The 19,614-nt window shown below is 49.0% G+C and overlaps 3 protein-coding genes across 4 annotated transcripts in view; 1 reads left to right on the top strand and 2 right to left on the bottom strand.

Moving 5' to 3' along the window:
- The window catches only part of LOC141972902 (serine/threonine-protein kinase TAO2-like), a 31,282-nt gene extending 29,339 nt beyond the window's left edge, over positions 1-1,943 (bottom strand). The window contains 1 exon segment of the mRNA XM_074930963.1: positions 1,713-1,943. The gene's annotated coding sequence lies outside the window, so the exon portion shown is untranslated.
- Positions 1,944-5,399: 3,456 nt separating this feature from the next.
- On the top strand, positions 5,400-12,977 carry LOC141972925 (PAXIP1-associated glutamate-rich protein 1-like). The gene is made up of 4 exons (XM_074930986.1): positions 5,400-5,566; positions 7,906-8,326; positions 12,461-12,543; positions 12,667-12,977. The coding sequence occupies exons 2-4, from the start codon at positions 7,908-7,910 to the stop codon at positions 12,849-12,851; spliced, it is 687 nt and encodes a 228-aa protein (XP_074787087.1). The 5' UTR covers positions 5,400-5,566; positions 7,906-7,907; the 3' UTR covers positions 12,852-12,977.
- HIRIP3 (HIRA interacting protein 3) lies at positions 12,860-18,151 on the bottom strand. Of its 2 annotated transcripts, XM_074930988.1 has the most exons (4): positions 17,695-18,151; positions 16,028-16,190; positions 13,181-13,279; positions 12,860-13,104 (listed from the first exon to the last, which is right to left on the bottom strand). In XM_074930988.1, exons 1-4 carry the CDS (start codon positions 17,845-17,847, stop codon positions 12,980-12,982), a joined length of 540 nt encoding a protein of 179 aa, XP_074787089.1. In that variant the 5' UTR covers positions 17,848-18,151; the 3' UTR covers positions 12,860-12,979. The 2 variants fall into 2 exon arrangements, with proteins under 2 accessions (XP_074787089.1, XP_074787088.1); XM_074930987.1 differs by lacking the exon at positions 16,028-16,190.
- Between the last annotated feature and the right edge of the window lie 1,463 nt (positions 18,152-19,614).

Genomic DNA, 19,614 nt, shown 5'->3' with positions numbered 1-19,614 from the left:
GGCCCCTGGGGACTTGGGGTTCGGGTTCTGCCCCACAAGTGGCCCCGGGGGCGGTGGGGGTGCAGGTTCTGCCCCACAAGTGGCCCCTGAGGACTTGGGGTTCAGGTTCTGCCCCACAAGTGGCCCCTGGGGACTTGGGGTTCAGGTTCTGCCCCACAAGTGGCCCCTGGGGCGGTGGGGGTGCGGGTTCTGCCCCACAAGTGGCCCCGGGGGCGGTGGGGGTGCGGGTCCTGCCCCACAAGTGGCCCCGGGGGCGGTGGGGGTGCGGGTCCTGCCCCACAAGTGGCCCCGGGGGCGGTGGGGGTGCGGGTCCGGCCCCACAAGTGGCCCCGGGGGCGGTGGGGGTGCGGGTTCTGCCCCACAAGTGGCCCCGGGGGCGGTGGGGGTGCGGGTTCTGCCCCACAAGTGGCCCCGGGGGCGGTGGGGGTGCGGGTTCTGCCCCACAAGTGGCCCCGGGGGCGGTGGGGGTGCGGGTCCTGCCCCACAAGTGGCCCCGGGGGGGAGACTCTGCCCCACAAGTGGCCCCGGGGGGGAGATTCTGCCCCACAAGTGGCTCCCGGGGGGACTTGGGGTTCAGGTTCTGCCCCACAAGTGACAAAAGGGACTTGGGGGTCACACTCTGCCCCATAAGTGGCAGAAGGGACCCAAGTTCTGCCCCCCAAGTGCCCCCCCATGGGGCCGCACTCTGCCCCCAACTCCCAGAGGAACCCCAGTCTCTGCCCCACAGAAAATGCCCCATAAGTGCCCCCCCAGCCCCATAAGTACCCCCAACCCCCCCAAAGCCACCCCATAAGAACCCCCCCAGCCCCCAAATCTGCCCCATAGGTGCCCCCCAGGCCCCATAAGTGCTTCCTCATGACCCCAAGCCCCTAAATCCGCCCCATAATTGCCCCCCCCAGCCCCACAAGTGCCCCCAGCCCCATAAGCGCCCCCCCTAACCCTAAATCTGCCCCATAAGTCCTTCCCCAGCCCCACAAGTGCCCCTCCAGCCCCCCAAAGCCCAAATCTGCCCCATAAGTGCCCCCCGCAGCCCCACAAGTGCCCCTCCAGCCCCCCAAAGCCCAAATCTGACCCATAAGTGCCCCCCGCAGCCCCACAAGTGCCCCCCATACCCCCAAATCTGCCCCATAAGTCCCTCCCCAGCCCTATAAGTGCCCCCCCAGCCCCCAAAACCCCCAAATCCACCCCCTAAGTGCCCCCTCCAGCCCAAGTACCCCCTCCAGCCCCCCAAACCTGCCCCATAAGTCCCTCCCCAGCCCCACAAGTGCCCCCCATACCCCCAAACCTGCCCCATAACTACCCCTCCACGTCCCCAAAAGCCCCAAATCTGCCCCATAAGTACCCCCCCAGCCCCGTAAATGCCCCGCCAACCCCAAAAGTGCCCCCCCAGCCGCCCAAACCTGCCCCATAAGTCCCTCCCCAGCCCTATAAGTGCCCCCCCAGCCCCCAAAACCCCCAAACCCACCCCCTAAGTGCCCCCTCCAGCCCCCCAAACCTGCCCCATAACTACCCCTCCACGGCCCCAAAAGCCCCAAGTCTGCCCCATAAGTACCCCCCCAGCCCCGTAAGTGCCCCGCCAACCCCAAAAGTGCCCCCCCAGCCCCCAAAACCCCCCAAATCCACCCCCTAAGTTCCCCCCTCAGCCCCCCAAACCCCCCCAAATCCACCCCACAAGCTGCCCCTCCCCCCCTCCAACCCCCTCCAATTCTCACCGGCGCCCCCTCAGCTCCGGGGGGGGGGCGTGGGGGTGTGTGTGTGGGGGGGGTCGGCCCAGCCCCCCTCTGTTTTCCCCCCCCCCGGGCGGCTCCAGCTCCGGGGGGGGGTGAAAAAAAATTCAAATCACGTCGCTGAGAACTCGAAAAGTTTCAGGGAAACGGGGGGGGGACCCCAAAAATCGCCTTAAAGCGGCGCCATCGCCAGAAAAATACTTGGGGGGGGGGGGAACCCCCCCTCGGTGCCGCCGCCGGGTTCCCCCCTGAGCCGCCGGATCTAAGATGGCGCCGGGCGGGAAACCGGAAGTGGCGGGAAGGCGCCTGCGCGGGAAAAGGGCGCGGGGAGCCGCGCGCATGCGCGGAGGGAGGGGAGGAAGGGGCGTGGCGCCAGGAGAAGGGCGGGGTTTGCCAGGAGTAGGGCGTGGTTTCGGAGCGGCGCATGCGCGCGGCGGGGGGAAAAGGGGATGGAGGGGGGTGGGAGGGGAGGGGCGGGGTTTGCCAGGAGAGGGGCGGGGCTTGAGGGCGGTGCTCGGGGTGGTGGGGGGGGGGGAGAGGAGCGGCCAATCAGAGCGCGAGTCGGGGAGGGAGGGAGGAAGGGGATTGGTGGGGAGGGGGGAAAGGGGCGGGGCGAAGCGGGAGGAGAAGGAAAAAGCGGCGGGAGGCGGAGGGAGGGGTGACGTCACGCGGCTCCGTGACGTCACGGCGGCGACAATTGGGTAGAGGGAGGGAGGGAGGGGGAGGAGCCGCCGTTTTGCTGCCCCGCCCCTCCGCGCGCAAAGGGCGCTGGGAGACGGGGGTTCGCCACGCCCCCTGCGAGCAGCTGATTGGGTCCGGGTGGGGAAAGGGGGCGTGGTCGGGCGGCGGGGAGGGTTCTGATTGGGGAACGAGCCGCTTTCTGCCCCGCCCCGCGACGCCTTTTCCGCGGGGAGAGGCGGGAGGGGGCGTGGCTAAGGGCTTGTGGGCGTGGCCAAGAGATTGGCCGGAGTCTGGGGGTTGTGGGCGGGGCCACTGTGTCGGGGCGGGGTGACGCGTTCGGGGGCGTAGCGGCGCGGAGGGGGCGGAGCCTTCACGTGGCGTCACCGCCCCCTTTCCTCTCTCTGATTGGCCGCGCGGTGACGTAAAGGGCGGGGCCCGGGCGGCAGCTGGAGAGCGGCTCCATCGCCATGGCAACGCTCCGCCTGCCCCTCCTCCTCCTGCTCCTGATTGGCGGCGGCCGCGTCTGTTGGGCCGAGTGAGCCAATGGGGAGTGTGGAGGGGCGGGGCCACTGAGACTTAAAGCGGCGAGGCGGCGGGCCCCACCGCGCCTTAAAGGGGCAACGGGGCGGGGCCTTCCACCCCTTAAAGCGGCAACGGGGCGGGGCCTTCCACCTCTTAAAGCGGCAACAGGTGGGGCTCACATCGACTTAAAGCGGCAATGGAGGGAGGCGCGTCCTCGTCTTAAAGGGGCAACCGAGGTGGGTCCCACCGCTTCTTAAAGCGGCAACGGCGCTTTTAAAGGGGCCGCGAAGTCAGTTAATTAATTATTAATTATTCTTCATTAAGCGTTTATTTGTGCTTTCTTATTTGCTGGGTTACGATAAACTTTAGCCAGTCCTTAATGTCTAATTAATATTCGGTAATTTAATTAGCTCGTTAATAGCGATAATTATTATTAATTAATAATTAATAGGCTATTAATGACAGTTATTAATTAATTTCGAAACTAATTAATTGTGTATGAGTTCGTGCATTATCATATTTGATAATTTATTCTGAAAGGATTCGTTACAAGCTCATTATACGGCCATCGTTAATTAGTTATTAATTATTAATTAATAAATAGAATAATTTACATTAATTATAATCGACTATCATTAATTATTCGTTTAATAACTCGATAATTCGTTTAATAAATCCGATTTCCGGCTCGTTACCCCCCGGTTTATCCCTAATTAACACGTTCATCAATTTACCCCTCTGCCGGGTTATTAATTTGTTAATTAATCCCCGATCGATTCTTTTTTTTAATTGATTAATCGCTCGCTAATTAATGGGCCACGAACATCAAACGATTTGTCATTTCTGCGCTCGTGATTTGCTCATTAATTCGGGTAATTGATGGTTGAGTTAGCCGTTTATTAATTCGTGGATTAATTAATTAATTAATTGTTAATTATCAGACAGAAACCCGCACGGTTTAATTTCGTCACTCCTGATTGAATTAATTAATTAATCACTTATCATTCGCCCGTTCCTCCTTGATCGCCGTTCATTCATTAATTGACCCGCTAATTGGTTAATCAATTTTCATTAATTTTGTTATTAATTAATCGCTTTATCCCTCATCATTCCCTTTATTAACTCATTAGTTCGGCCATTAGGACCCGTTAATTAATTCGTCTTTGTGATTTAATTAGCCATGAACGTCCTTGGGGTTGTCTAATTAATATCGTCTGCGTGATTAATCAATTATTAACGTCTTTCTAATTGGTTAATTCATTATTAATTAACCGATTTCTGATTAATTATTGACTTTTTCTCATAATTAACGTCTTTCTGATTAATTAGTTAGCGTCTGTGTGATTAATTATATAATCAGCGTCTTGTGATTACTTACTAACCTCTGTGTGATTAATTAATTAACCTTTCTGATTAATAATGATTAACGTGTTTGGGATTAATTATTAAACTCTTTCTGCCTAATTGTTAACAGCGGATTTCTGCTCAATTAATTATTAACGTCTTCTAGATTAATTAGTTATCAACGTCTTTCTGATTAATTAACGTCTTTGTGGTTAATTATTAGCGTCTTTCTGATTAATAACTATTAACGTCTTTCCGATTAATTAACTGACGTGCGATTAATTATTAACGAGTTATGATTAATTAATCATTAACGTCCTTCAGATTAATTATTTATCAGTGTCTTTGTGACTAATTATTAACGTCTTTGTGGTTAATTAATTGGTTATTGACGTCTTCGTGATTAATTAACATCGTGATTAGTTAACGTCTTTCTGATTAATTATTAGCGTCTTTGTGATTAATTAATTATTAAACTCTTTCTGCTTAATTATTTAATTATTAGCGGCTTTTGGTTAATCAATTATTAACGTATTTCGGATTAATTAACTATCAGCATCTTTGTAATTAATAACGAATTTGTGATTAATTATTGAAGTTTTTTTAATTAACTCATTAATTATTAAACTCTTTTTGATTATTAATTACGAACGCCTTTTTTGTTAATTAATTATTAAAGTCGTTCAGATTAATTAGCTATCAACATCTTTTTTATTAATTATTAACGATTTTATCATTAATTATTAAAGGATTTGTGCTTAGCTAATTAACCATTAGCGTCTTTCTGATTAACTAATTAATTACTAGCCCCTGTGTTTAATAATTATGACGTCTTCGTGATGAATTAATTAATTATTCACGCCTTTCTGATTAATTTATTCATCTCTCCCTCGTTTCTCATTAATTAATTGATTATTAACGGCTTAACCCATTAATTAATTAATTATTCGATCCCTTTTAACGATTAATCCGGGCTTTTAATTTCTTTATCGCCAATTAACGCACCCCGGGGGCGGGCCTTAGCGCAGGCCACGCCCCCCCTGCGTCAGCCAGACGTCTCCACGCCCCTCGGCGTGACGTAACGACGCCACGCCCAGACGCTTCCGCCCTTCCTTAGTGCGGGCAACCCGCTGCGCATGCGCTCTTGCGTCCCGCCGCTGGGGGGGGGAAAAAAGGCAAAAAAAAGGCAAAAAAAGGCAAAAAAAGGCAAAAAGAGGCAAAAAGAGGCAAAAATAAAAGCGGGAAGCGGAAGAAAATGGCGGCCGGGAGGTGAAGGGGCCCGATCCCGGCGGGTGAGGAGGGGGGGGGGATCGGGGCACAAGATGGCGGCTGCTGGGGGGGGGGGGCTCAAAATGGCGGCGCCGGGCGAGGAGGAGGACTTGGGGGGGGGGGGGGGAGATACCGCCAAAAAAAAAAAAATTTTTAAGGTAAAAATCGCTCAATCTGTGTTTTTTTGGGGAAAAATAGACGCGGAGTCTTTTTTTTATTTTTTTTGAGGGAAAAACTCCTGAAATTATTAATTGTTGGGGGGGGGGGTTGTGCGGGTTTAGCAGGTTTTCCCCTCCCCGGCCTCGCTTTTGGGGCAAACGCTTCATTTTTTAATTTTTTTTTTTTTTAATTTTTTTCCATGTTTCCAGCAGCTTTTCCCCCTCCTGGTCTCGCTTCTTGGGGCAAACGATTGTTAAATTTAAAAAAAAAAATTTTCCCCCGTTTTTAACATTTTTTCCCCCTCCCAGCCTCACTTCTTGGGGCAAATAATTGATTTTTTTAATTTTTAATATTTTTTTTCCACGTTTTTAGCAGCTTTTCCCCGTCACTGCCTCGCTTTTTAGGATAAATAATTGATTTTCAATTTTTAAATTTTTTTTTCCCCTATTTCTAACAACTTTCCCCCCCCCCCGGCCTCGCTTCTTGGGGCAAATAATTGATTTTTAAATTTTTAATATTTTTTTTTCCCATGCTTTTAGCAGCTTTTCCCTGTGTCAGCCTTGCTTTTGGGGACAAGCAATTGATTTTTAATTTTTTAATGTGTTTTTTTTCCCTATTTCTAACAACTTTTCCCCCTTCTGGCCTCGCTTTTGGGGCAAACAGTTGGATTTTTAATTTTTGGGGATTTTTTTTCCATGTTTTTAGCAGCTTTTCCCCCTCCCAGCCTTGCTCCTTGGGGCAAATAATTGATTTTTTTAATTTTTAAAACTATTTTTCACGTTTTTAGCAGCTTTTCCCCCTCCAGGCCTCGCTTTTCAGGGCAAACATCTGATTTTTTTAAATTTTTTAAATTTTTCTTTTTTTTTTGCACGATTTTAACACTTTTTCTGCCTCACGGACGCACTTTTGGGGCAAATGATTGCCCTTTCATTAATTTATTGTTATTTATTAATTGGGGGGGCAGTGCCCGGTTTTAGCAGCTTTCTCCCTCCCGGCCTCGCTTTTTAGGGCAAACAATCGATTTTTAAATTTTTAATTTTTTTTTCTCTGGTTTTTAACATTTTGTCCCCCCACCGGCCTCACTTTTACCTCAAACAATTCCATTTTTTTTTACATTATTTTATTTTATTCCTGTTTTTCCCACCTCCTCTCCCCACCGGCCTCACTTTTACCTCCAAAAATTCCTTTTTTTTACATTATTTTAAATTTTATTCCTGTTTTTCCCACCTCCTCTCCCCACCATCCTCACTTTTACCTCAAACAATTCCATTTTTTTACATTATTTTATTTTTTTCCTGTTTTTCCCACCTCCTCTCCCCACCGGCCTCACTTTTACCTCCAAAAATTCCATTTTTTTTCATTATTTTTAATTTTTTTGCCTGTTTTCCCCACCGGCCTCACTTTTACCTCCAAAAATTCCGTTTTTTTCCTTATTTTAAATTTTTTCCTGCTTTTCCCACCTCCTCTCCGCACCGGCCTCACTTTTACCTCCAAAAATTCCGTTTTTTTCCTTATTTTAAATTTTTTCCTGCTTTTCCCACCTCCTCTCCCCACCGGCCTCACTTTTACCTCCAAAAATTCCGGTTTTTTCCTTATTTTAAATTTTTTCCTGCTTTTCCCACCTCCTCTCCGCACCGGCCTCACTTTTACCTCCAACAATTCCGTTTTTTTCCTTATTTTAAATTTTTTTCCTGTTTTTCCCACCTCCTCTCCCCACCGGCCTCACTTTTACCTCCAAAAATTCCGGTTTTTTCCTTATTTTAAATTTTTTCCTGCTTTTCCCACCTCCTCTCCCCACCGGCCTCACTTTTACCTCCAAAAATTCCGTTTTTTTCCTTATTTTAAATTTTTTCCTGCTTTTCCCACCTCCTCTCCCCACCGGCCTCACTTTTACCTCCAAAAATTCCGTTTTTTTCCTTATTTTAAATTTTTTCCTGCTTTTCCCACCTCCTCTCCCCACCGGCCTCACTTTTACCTCCAAAAATTCCGTTTTTTTCCTTATTTTAAATTTTTTTCCTGTTTTTCCCACCTCCTCTCCCCACCGGCCTCACTTTTACCTCCAAAAATTCCATTTTTTTTCTTTTCTTTTTTTTTTTTTTGCCGGTTTTCCCCACCTCCTCTCCCCACCGGCCTCACTTTTGACTTAATTCCAATTCATTTAAATTATTTTGAAACTTTCCCCCCCCCGCCGCCCCCGGGGCAGCCATGGAGGCGTCGAGCGAAGCCGCCACCGAGGTGACGTCGGGGCTCCAGTCCCTGGTCGTGGCCGACGCCGCGGAGCCGCCGCCCGACGCCCCGCCGGCGGCCATGACGGCGCCGGAGGAAGAGGAGGAGGAGGACGAAGCCGAAGCCAAAGCGGCGGCGCGGGACGAGGAGGAGGAGGAGGAGGAGGATGAGGAGGAAGGGTGGGGGGTCCCCTGCAGCGACGAGGAGGGCGAACCCCCCGGGGGGTGGCTGCCGCCGCCCGCCGACATCCGACGCCTCTACGAGGAGCTGGCGGGGGGACGGAGCCTCCCCCTGCGCCGCCTCCCGCGGCCCCGCCGGGCCCCGACCCCGGAGCCCGACAGCGAGGAGGAGCCGCGGGCGCCCAACGGCCCCGACAGCGCCGGCGAGGAGGAGGAGAAGTGAGGCCGGGGGGCACGGGGGCCGCCATGGCGGGAGGGAAAGGGGGCGGGGTTCCGTTTGGGGAGGGAGAAACCGGCTGGAATTGGGGCTTCTGGGGGAAAATGGCCTGAAATTCCATTTTGGGAGGGAAAAATGGCCTAAGATTGAGGTTTTTGAGGGAAAAGTGACTTAAAATTTGATTTTCTGAGGGAAAAATGGCCTGAAATTGGGGGTTTTGAGGGAAAAATGGCCTAAAATTCCATTTTCTGAGGGAAAAATGGCCTAAGATTGAGTTTTTTGAGGGAAAAATGACTTAAAATTTGATTTTCTGAGGGAAAAATGGCCTAAGATTGAGGTTTTTGAGGGAAAAGTGACTTAAAATTTGATTTTCTGAGGGAAAAATGGCCTGAAATTGGGGGTTTTGAGGGAAAAATGGCCTAAAATTCCATTTTCTGAGTGAAAAATGGCCTAAGATTGAGTTTTTTGAGGGAAAAATGACTTAAAATTTGATTTTCTGAGGGAAAAATGGCCTAAGATTGAGGTTTTTGAGGGAAAAGTGACTTAAAATTTGATTTTCTGAGGGAAAAATGGCCTGAAATTGGGGGTTTTGAGGGAAAAATGGCCTAAAATTCCATTTTCTGAGGGAAAAATGGCCTAAGATTGAGTTTTTTGAGGGAAAAATGACTTAAAATTCCATTTTCTGAGGGAAAAATGGCCTAAGATTGAGGTTTTTTGAGGGAAAATTTAAAGTTCCATTTTCTGAGGGAAAAACGGCCTGAAATTGGGGGTTTTGAGGGAAAAATGACTTAAAATTTGATTTTCTGAGGGAAAAATGGCCTGATTGAGGTTTTTTGAGGGAAAATTTACTTAAAATTCCATTTTCTGAGGGAAAAACAGCCTAAGATTGAGTTTTTTTTAGGGGAAAATGACTTAAAATTTGATTTTCTGAGGGAAAAATGGCCTGAAATTGGGGGTTTTGAGGGAAAAATGGCCTAAAATTCCATTTTCTGAGGGAAAAATGGCCTAAGATTGAGTTTTTTGAGGGAAAAATGACTTAAAATTCCATTTTCTGAGGGAAAAATGGCCTAAGATTGAGTTTTTTTGAGGGAAAAATGACTTAAAATTTGATTTTCTGAGGGAAAAATGGCCCGAAATTGGGGGTTTTGAGGGAAAAATGGCCTAAAATTCCATTTTCTGAGGGAAAAACGGCCTAAGATTGAGTTTTTTTGAGGGAAAAGTGACTTAAAATTTGATTTTCTGAGGGAAAAATGGCCTGAAATTGGGGGTTTTGAGGGAAAAATGGCCTAAAATTCCATTTTCTGAGGGAAAAATGGCCTAAGATTGAGTTTTTTGAGGGAAAAATGACTTAAAATTTGATTTTCTGAGGGAAAAATGGCCTAAGATTGAGGTTTTTTGAGGGAAAATTTAAAGTTCCATTTTCTGAGGGAAAAACGGCCTGAAATTGGGGGTTTTGAGGGAAAAATGACTTAAAATTTGATTTTCTGAGGGAAAAATGGCCTGATTGAGGTTTTTTGAGGGAAAATTTACTTAAAATTCCATTTTCTGAGGGAAAAATGGCCTGAAATTGGGGGTTCTGAGGGAAAAATGGCTTAAAATTCCATTTTCTGAGGGAAAAACAGCCTAAGATTGAGTTTTTTTGAGGGGAAAATGACTTAAAATTTGATTTTCTGAGGGAAAAATGGCCTAAGATTGAGGTTTTTTGAGGGAAAATTTACTTAAAGTTCCATTTTCTGAGGGAAAAATGGCCTGAAATTGGGGGTTCTGAGGGAAAAATGGCTTAAAATTCCATTTTCTGAGGGAAAAATGGCCTAAGATTGAGTTTTTTTGACGGAAAAGTGACAAAGTTCAATTTTCTGAGGGAAAAATGGCCTGAAATTGGGGGTTTTGAGGGAAAAATGACTTAAAATTTGATTTTCTGAGGGAAAAATGGCCTGATTGAGGTTTTTTGAGGGAAAAGTGACTTAAAATTCCATTTTCTGAGGGAAAAATGGCCCGAAATTGGGGGTTTTGAGGGAAAAATGGCCTAAACTTCCATTTTCTGAGGGAAAAATGGCCCAAGATTGAGTTTTTTGAGGGAAAAATGACTTAAAATTCCATTTTCTGGGGCAAAAATGGCCTAAGATTGAGGTTTTTTGAGGGAAAAATGACTTAAAATTTGATTTTCTGAGGGAAAAATGGCCTGATTGAGGTTTTTTGAGGGAAAAGTGACTTAAAGTTCCATTTTCTGAGGGAAAAATGGCCTGAAATTGGGGGTTTTGAGGGAAAAATGACTTAAAGTTCCATTTTCTGAGGGAAAAGTGACTCAAAATGCCATTTTCTGAGGGAAAACTGGCCCAAGATCGGGGTTTTTGAGGGAAAAATGGCCTAATACCATTTTTTTGAGGGAAATACGGCTTAAGATACATTTTTTTGAAGGAAAAACTAAGAGTTGGGTTTTCTGGGAGAAAATTGGCTTAAAATTCGTGTTTTGAGGAAAATACGACTGAAGATTTGGGTTTTTGAAGGAAAAAAAAGCTTAATATCGGGGTTTCTTGAGGGAAAAATGGCCTAAAATTGGTATTTTGAGGGGAAAAAATGGCCTAAAATTGTTTTTTTTTGAGGGAAAACCAGCTTCAGATTCAATTTTGTGAGGAAAAACTGCTGAACATTGAGTTTTTTTGAGGGGAAAATGGCTCAAAATCTGGTTTTTTTTTCAGGAAAATCGGCTTAATTTTTTTTTTCTGAGGGAAAAATGGCCCAAGATTAATTTTTTTGAGGGAAAAAATGCTGAAGATTCATTTTTTTGAGGAAAAATAGCTCAAGTTTGGGGTTTTTTGAAGGAAAATTGGCCCAAGATAATTTTTCTTGAGGGAAAAACGGCTTCAGATTCCTTTTTCCGAGGGGGAAAAAATGCCCTAAAATCAAAATTTTTTGAGGGGAAAAAACGGTTTAACATTAATTTTTTTGAGGAAAACCGGCTTAATATTGGGTTTTTTGAGGGAAAAACACATTTTTTAAAATTTTTTTAAGGGAAAACCCATTTCCCCTTCCCTTTCTCCCCACAAACCCCCCCGTTAACACTTTACTTCCCCACGGCAACCCACCCCAAGCCCTATTTTTTCCCCAAAAACCCTCCCCAAACCCCCCAATTTTTCCCCCAAACCCCCCAATTTTTCCCCCAAACCCCCCAATTTTTCCCCAAACCCCGTTTTTCCCCAACCCCCCCAATTTTTCCCCCAAACGCCCCATTTTCCCCTAAAAACCCCCATTTCCCCCTAAAAAACTGAATTTTTTTCCCCCCAAACCCCCAATTTTTCCCCAAACCCCCAATTTTTCCCCCAAACGCCCCATTTTCCCCTAAAAACCCCCATTTCCCCCTAAAAAACTGAATTTTTTTCCCCCCAAACCCCCAATTTTTCCCCAAACCCCCAATTTTTCCCCCAAACGCCCCATTTTCCCCTAAAAACCCCCATTTCCCCCTAAAAACCTGAATTTTTTCCCCCCCAAACCCCCAATTTTCCCCCAAACCCCCAATTTTCCCCCAAACCCCCAATTTTCCCCCAAACCCCCAATTTTTCCCCCAAACGCCCCATTTTCCCCTAAAAACCCCCATTTCCCCCTAGAAAACTGAATTTTTTCCCCCCAAAAAAACCCATTTTTCCCCAAACCCCCAATTTTTCCCCCAAACCCCGTTTTTCCCCAACCCCCCCAATTTTTCCCCCAAACGCCCCATTTTCCCCTAAAAACCCCCATTTCCCCCTAAAAAACTGATTTTTTTTCCCCTAAAAACCCCCATTTTCCCCTAAAAACCCCCATTTTCCCCTAAAAACCCCCATTTCCCCCTAAAAACCTGAATTTTTTCCCCCCCAAACCCCCCAATTTTTCCCCAAACCCCCCAATTTTCCCCCAAACCCCCAAATTTTCCCCCAAACGCCCCATTTTCCCCTAAAAACCCCCATTTCCCCCTAAAAAACTGATTTTTTTTCCCCCAATCCCCAAATTTTCCCCTAAAAACCCCCATTTCCCCCTAAAAAAATGAATTTTTCCCCCCAAAACCCCCCAATTTTTCCCCCAAACCCCCATTTTCCCCCCAAACACCCCATTTTCCACCAAAAAACCCTTTTTTTTTTCTTTTTTCTTTACTCCCCCCTCAGGCCGCCCGTCCCCACCGAGTTCGATTTCGACGACGAGCCCGTCCCGCCCAAAAGTTCCCTCATCGACCGCCGCCGCACCCCAGGTAAAAAAAAAATAAAAAAATTTAAAAAAATTTAGCGTTTTATCCCGCGTTAAAAAAAAAAAAACAAAACACCCAAAAAACCGATCGTTTTGAGGCAAATTTATTTCAATTTCGCCCCCCCAGGGCCCCCGGCGCGCGGGCAGAAGCGGGAAGCGCGTCTGGACAAAGTTTTATCCGACATGAAACGCCACAAAAAATTGGAAGAACAAATTTTACGAACCGGGAGGGATCTGTTCCAACTGGAAGGAGACGAACCCCCAGCCCCAAAACGTCCCCCCGGTTTTTTTCTTCGTCAACGCAAGTATTAAAAAAAAAAAAAATCAAAAAAAATTAATTTTTTTTTTAAAAAAAAGCGTCTTTTTGTTGTTGTTTTTTTTTTTTGTGGGGCGAGAAACGAAGATTTTTCGATATTTTTATTTTTTTTTTAAATTTTTTTTCAGTCGCTCTCGCCGTCGGAGCTGATGACGCCGCGAAGGTGCGACCAGTCGACGGGGCGGGGAGGCGGGGGGGACGCCCCGTTTTTTTTGGGGGGGCTCCAGGCGTTGCGTCTGCGGGAACGACCTGAGGGAGAGGAGTTTGAGGGGGGGGTCGCGGGGGGGTTTTTTTGGGGCGTTTTAAGGGTTTTTTGGGGAGTTACCGGCGCTGGGGAGGATGTTGGCGACGTCGAGCGCCGCCAGCTCGGCCGCTTCTTCCCGGCGACGCCTCAGGCGGCGGCAACGCGCCAGGGAGGGGGGGCCTGGGGGGGGGACACACACCTTAATTAACCTCTAGATTAATTAATCAGCACCCAGATGGGTTAATTAGCCACTAGGGTAACCCCGCCCCCCTCCCCGGGAGGCGTTAATTAACGGCCCGAATCACCCCGTGAATTAGTGAAGCCGCGGGAAATTTATCCTCCCATCGTTGAGCTCCCCGCAAACTAATTAACCGGCCTAAATTAGTCCACAAATTAATTAAACAACCCCCAAATTAACCCACACATTGATTTAACCCCCGAAATTGATCCCCGAAGTTGTTAATTAACCCCCAAATTAATCAGCCCCCGCAAGTTTATCCTCCAAAGTTATTGAGCCTTGCACAAACTAATTAACCAGCCCAAATTAGCCCCCAAATTAATTAATTAACTCCCAAATTAACTAATTAACCCCCAAATTAACCCCTAAATTTATTAACCTCCCAAATTAATCCCCAAAGTCGTTAATGAACCGCCCAAATTAACCCCCAAATTAATCAGCCCCCTCAAACTTATTCTTCAAATATATGAGCTCCCGCAAACTAATTAACCGGCCTAAATTAGTCCACAAATTAATTAAACAACCCCCAAATTAACCCACAAATTAACTAATTAACCCACACATTGATTAACCCCTGAAATTGATCCCCGAAGTCGTTAATTAACCCCCAAATTAATCAGCCCCCGCAAGTTTATCCTCCAAACTTATTGAGCCCAGCACAAACTAATTAACCAGCCCAAATTAGCCCCCAAATTAATTAACTCCCAAATTAACTAATTAACCCCCAAATTAACCCCTAAATTTATTAACCTCCCAAATTAATCCCCAAAGTCGTTAATGAACCGCCCAAATTAACCCCCAAATTAATCAGCCCCCTCAAACTTATTCTTCAAATATATTGAGCTCCCGCAAACTAATTAACCGGCCTAAATTAGTCCACAAATTAATTAAACAACCCACAAATTAACCCACAAATTAACTAATTAACCCACACATTGATTAACCCCCGAAATTGATCCCCAAAGTCGTTAATTAACCCCCAAATTAATCAGCCCCCGCAAGTTTATCCTCCAAACTTATTGAGCCCTGAACAAACTAATTAACCGGCCCAAATTAACCCAGGAATTTATTAATTAAACCGCAAATTAACTAATTAACCCCCAAATTAACCCCTAAATTTATTAACCTCCCAAATTAATCCCCAAAGTCGTTAATTAACCGCCCAAATTAATCAGCCCCCGCAAATTTATTCTTCAAATATATTGAGCCCCCACAAACTAATTAACCCCTAAATTAATTAATTAACCCCCAAATTAACCCCCAAATTTATTAACCCTCCAAATTAACTTCTGACGTTGTTAATTAACTTCCCAAATTAACCCGCGAGTTAATCAGCCCTGCAAATTTACCCCGCAAATTTACTGCCCCCCCCAAACTAATTAACCCCCAAATTAATGCTAATTAACCCCCCCAAGCTAATTAACCCCCAAATTAATGCTAATTAACCCCCCCAAGCTAATTAACCCCTCCAAATTAACCCCCAAATTCATCAGCCCCCAAATTAACCCTCCAAACTAATTAACCCCCCAAATTAATTTCCCCCCCCCAGCCTCCCCAACTAATTACCCCCCCCAACTAATTAAACCTCCCAATTAACCCCCCCAGCCCCCCCACCCCTTTTTTTTCCCCCCCCAAAACCCAAAATCCCTTTTTTCCCCCCAAATCCCCCCCGGCCCCCTCTCGCACCCCAAATCCCCTTTTTTTCCCCCAAATCCCCCCCCGCACCCCAAATTCTCCCCTTGGCCCCCCCCAAATCCCCCCCCGGCCCCCTCTCGCACCCCAAATCCCCTTTTTTTCCCCCAAATCCCCCCTGCACCCCAAATTCTCCCCTTTTCCCCCCCAAATCCCCCCCCGGCCCCCTCTCACACCCCAAATCCCCTTTTTTTCCCCCAAATCCCCCCCTGCACCCCAAATCCCCTTTTTTTCCCCCAAATCCCCCCCCAGCCCCCTCTTGCACCCCAAATCCCCTTTTTTTCCCCCAAATCCCCCCCTGCACCCCAAATTCTCCCCTTTTCCCCCCCAAATCCCCCCCGGCCCCCTCTCACACCCCAAATCCCCTTTTTTCCCCCAAATTCCCCCCGGGCCCCCCCAAATCCCCCCGGCCCCCTCTCGCACCCAAATCCCCTTTTTTTCCCCCAAATCCCCCCCTGCACCCCAAATTCCTCCCTTTTCCCCCCCCAAATCCCCCCCGGCCCCCTCTCGCACCCCAAATCCCCTTTTTTTCCCCCCAAATCCCCCCCCTGCGCCCCAATTCTCCCCTTTTCCCCCCCAAATCCCCCCCCAGCCCCCTCTCACACCCCAAATCCCCTTTTTTTTCCCCCAAATTCCCCCCCGGGCCCCCCAAATCCCCCCCCGGTTCCCTCTCACACCCCAAATCCCCTTTTTTTCCCCCAAATCCCCCCCTGCACCCCAAATTCTCCCCTTTTCCCCCCCAAATCCCCCCCCGGTCCCCTCTCGCACCCCAAATCCCCTTTTTTTCCCCCAAATTTCCCCCCCCGCACCCCAAATTCCCCCCCCGGGCCCCCCCATATCCCCCCCGGTTCCCTCTCGCACCCCAAATCCCCTTTTTTTCCCCCAAATCCCCCCCTGCACCCCAAATTCTCCCCTTTTCCCCCCCAAATCCCCCCCGGCCCCCTCTCGCACCCCAAATCCCCCCTTTTTTCCCCAAATTCCGGCCCCCCCCCGGTTACCGGTGAGGCCGAGGGCCTGCAGCTCCCCCCGCAGCACCCCCAGTTTTTCCCGCAGGCCCCCGCAGCCCCCCAAAAGTTTCTTGTAGTTGGGGCGAACCCCGCAGAGGCGCAGGTACCGCTTGAGGCGACGCAGGGCCGGGGGGTCCCCCCCGCGCCCCGAAACCTGCAGGGGAAGGGGGGCCGAGGGTCGGGGGGGGCACCGGCACCCCCAAATCCCCCCCTGGGGACCCCAAATCCCCCCCCAAAAAAGCCCCAAATACCCCCCAAATAACCCAAATCTCCCCAGGGACCCCAAATACCCCCCAAAAAGCCCCAAATACCCCCCAAATCCCCCCAAATCCCCCAAATCTCCCCAGGGACCCCAAATCCCCCCAAAAAGCCCCAAAATCCCCCCCAGGGACCCCAAATCCCCCAAATCCCCCCGGGGACCCCAAATCCCCCCCAAATACCCCCGGGGACCCCAAATCCCCCCCAAAAGCCCCAAATCTCCCCAAATCCCCCCAGGACCGCAAATCCCCCCAAAAAGGCCCAAATCCCCCCCCGGACCCCAAATCCCCCCGGGGGACCCCAAATCCCCCCCCAAAAAGCCCCAAATCTCCCCAAATCCCCCCGGGGACCCCAAATCCCCCCCAGGACCCCAAATCCCCCCCAAATCCCCCCCAGGACCCCAAATCCCCCCAAATCCCCCCCAAAAAGCCCCAAATCCCCCCTAAATCTCCCCAAATCCCCCCAGGGGGACCCCAAATCCCCCCCAGATCCTCTCTAACCCCCCCCCCAGTGCCCCAAAACTCTCCCAGCCCCCCCAAACCCCTCTAGACCCCCCCAAATTTCCCAATTTCCCTCTAACCTGCCCTAAACCCCCAAAATTTCCCAGTTTTCCCCCAAATTCCCCCCTAAACCCCCCAAATTTCCCAATTCCCCCCTAAATTTGCCAATTTTCCCTCCCAAATTTCCCACTTTCCCACAAAATTTTCCCTCTAAACCCCCAAATTTCCCGATTTCCCCCTAAACCCCTCAAACTTCCCAATTTTCCCCAAATTTCCCAAATTTCCCCCAAATTTCCAAATTTCCCCCAAATTTCCCCAAATTTCCCCCAAAATTTCCCAAATTTCCCCCAAAATTTCCAAATTTCCCCCAAATTTCCAAAATTTTCCCCAAAAATTCCCGATTTTCCCCCAAAATTTCCCAAATTTCCCCCAAAATTTCCCAAATTTCCCCCAAATTTCCCAAATTTCCCCCAAAATTTCCCAATTTCCCCCCAAAATTTCCAAGTTTTCCCAAAAAATTTCCCAAATTTCCCCCCAAATTTCCCAAATTTCCCCAAAATTTCCCAATTTCCCCAAAATTTCCAAATTTCCCAAATTTCCCCAAAATTTCCCAAATTTCCCCCAAATTTCCCAAATTTCCCCCAAAATTTCCCACTTTCCCCCAAAATTTCCCAAATTTCCCCCAAAATTTCCCAAATTTCCCCCAAAATTTCCCACTTTCCCCCAAAATTTCCCAATTTCCCCCAAAATTTCCAAGTTTTCCCAAAAAATTTCCCAAATTTCCCCCCAAATTTCCCCAAAATTTCCCAATTTCCCAATTTCCCCAAAATTTCCCGATATTCCCCCAAATTTCCCCAAAATTTCCCCATTTCCCCCCAAATTTCCCGCCTTCCCCGTTACCTCGCGGGGCGCGTCGCGGCGGCTCCTCTTCCTCCCCCCCCGCTGCCCTTCGGCCTCGCCCTTCCTCCCCCTCCTCCTCCTCCTCCTCGACCCGTTTTTGCCCTTTTTCCACCCATTTTCGCAGCGGCAGGTCGTCTTCATCCGACGACTCATTTTTCCCCTTTTCTGGGTTTTTTTTAATGTCTTTTTTTAACAGCGGGCGCTCTTCCTCCTCCTCCTCCTCCTCACTCTCCATTTTCACCGTTTTCACCCCATTTTTCACCGTTTTTTTCTCATTTTCACTTTTTTTCCCCCTTTTCACCCCATTTTTCCTGGGCAGCTCTTCCTCCTCTTCCTCCTCACTCTCCATTTTACCCTTTTTCACCCAAATTTTAGCGGCGGCTCCTCCTCCTCCTCCTCTTCCTCCTCACTCTCCATTTTGCCCCTTTTCACCCCATTTTTATCATTTTTTTTCCCTCGCTTTCACTCCTGTTTTTACCCTTTTTTCCCTCATTTTTCCGGGGTGACTCTTCCTCCTCTTCCTCACTCTCCATTTTACCCTTTTTCACCCCAATTTTTAGTGTCAGCTCTTCCTCCTCCTCCTCTTCCTCCTCGCTCTCCATTTTGCCCCTTTTCACCCCATTTTTTATCACTTTTTTTCCCTCGCTTTCACTCCTGTTTTTACCCTTTTTTCCCTCATTTTTCCGGGGTGACTCTTCCTCCTCTTCCTCACTCTCCATTTTACCCTTTTTCACCCCAATTTTTAGTGTCAGCTCTTCCTCCTCCTCCTCCTCTTCCTCCTCGCTCTCCATTTTGCCCCTTTTCACCCCATTTTTTATCATTTTTTTTTCCTCCCTTTCAGCCCTGTTTTTACCCTTTTCCACCTCATTTTACCCTTTTTCCCCCCATTTTTCCGGGGTGACTCCTCCTCCTCCTCCTCCTCTTCCTCACTCTCCATTTTGCCCTTTTTCACCCCCAAATTTTAGCGGCGGCTCTTCCTCCTCCTCCTCTTCCTCCTCGCTCTCCATTTTGCCCCTTTTCACCCCATTTTTTATCATTTTTTTTCCCTCGCTTTCACTCCTGTTTTTACCCTTTTTTCCCTCATTTTTCCGGGGTGACTCTTCCTCCTCCTCCTCCTCTTCCTCACTCTCCATTTTGCCCTTTTTCACCCCATTTTTTGTGAAGTTTTTCTCCTCCCTCTCGCTCCTGGTTTTGCCCTTTTTCCCCCCATTTCTGGGGGCCGGTTGCTCCTCCCCCTCACTCCCCATTTCCCCCTTTTTCGCCCCATTTCCAGCGGGGGGCGGGGCAGCTGGGGGGCGGGGCGATGCGAGGCCACGCCCACACCCGGCTCTGCCCCTTGTGACGTGGCTCCGCCCCCTCCTCCCGGCGCCCTGCGGAAAGGGGCGGGGTCACGATCCCATAATCCCCCGCGACACCCCCCCCCCATATCCCCGGGGTCATCCAGCGTCCCACAATCCCCCGCGGCCCCTGCCGGGGTCCTCCAGCATCCCATAATCCCAACCACAGGGTCCTCCAACATCCCACAATCCCCAGCGGCCCGTCCCAGGGCCCCGCCACGATCCCACAATCCCCCGCGCTCCCTATCCCGGGGTCCTCCAACATCCCACAATCCCCCGGGGTCCTCCAACATCCCATAATCCCGCCCGCCGGGGTCCTCCAACATCCCACAATCCCCCGCGGCCCGTCCCGGGGCCCCGCCACGATCCCACAATCCCCCGCGGACCCTCCGGGGTCCTCCCCGATCCCACAATCCCCCCGCGCTCCCTATCCCGGGATCCTCCAACATCCCACAATTCCCCCCCCCGGCCAAGCAGCGGGCCCCTCCAACATCCCACAATCCCCCGCGGCCGCTCCCGGGGTCCTCCAGCATCCCACAATCCCCCGCGGTACCTCCCGCCGCTCCGCTCGCCCCGCGCCGCC

The sequence above is a fragment of the Athene noctua genome, chromosome 37 (genome assembly GCF_965140245.1).
Source record: "Athene noctua chromosome 37, bAthNoc1.hap1.1, whole genome shotgun sequence".
Taxonomy (NCBI): Eukaryota; Metazoa; Chordata; class Aves; order Strigiformes; family Strigidae; genus Athene; species Athene noctua.
This window is presented reverse-complemented; position numbering and strand designations above follow the sequence as displayed.

What these genes read in the sequence shown, in the direction of transcription:
- HIRIP3 (XM_074930987.1), bottom strand. Translation starts at nt 18,043, where the DNA reads ATGGAGAGTGAGGAGGAAGAGGAGGAAGAGCTGCCCAGGAAAAATGGG. An exon ending in GCCGCGACGCGCCCCGCGAG is followed by an intron (nt 13,280 to 17,694) that starts GTAACGGGGAAG and finishes TCCCCCCCCCAG; the next exon opens with GCCCCCCCTCCCTGGCGCGT. An exon ending in CAACATCCTCCCCAGCGCCG is followed by an intron (nt 13,105 to 13,180) that starts GTAACTCCCCAA and finishes CCTCTCCCTCAG; the next exon opens with GTCGTTCCCGCAGACGCAAC.
- LOC141972925 (XM_074930986.1), top strand. Translation starts at nt 7,908, where the DNA reads ATGGAGGCGTCGAGCGAAGCCGCCACCGAGGTGACGTCGGGGCTCCAG. An exon ending in GCCGGCGAGGAGGAGGAGAA is followed by an intron (nt 8,327 to 12,460) that starts GTGAGGCCGGGG and finishes CTCCCCCCTCAG; the next exon opens with GCCGCCCGTCCCCACCGAGT. An exon ending in CGACCGCCGCCGCACCCCAG is followed by an intron (nt 12,544 to 12,666) that starts GTAAAAAAAAAA and finishes TCGCCCCCCCAG; the next exon opens with GGCCCCCGGCGCGCGGGCAG.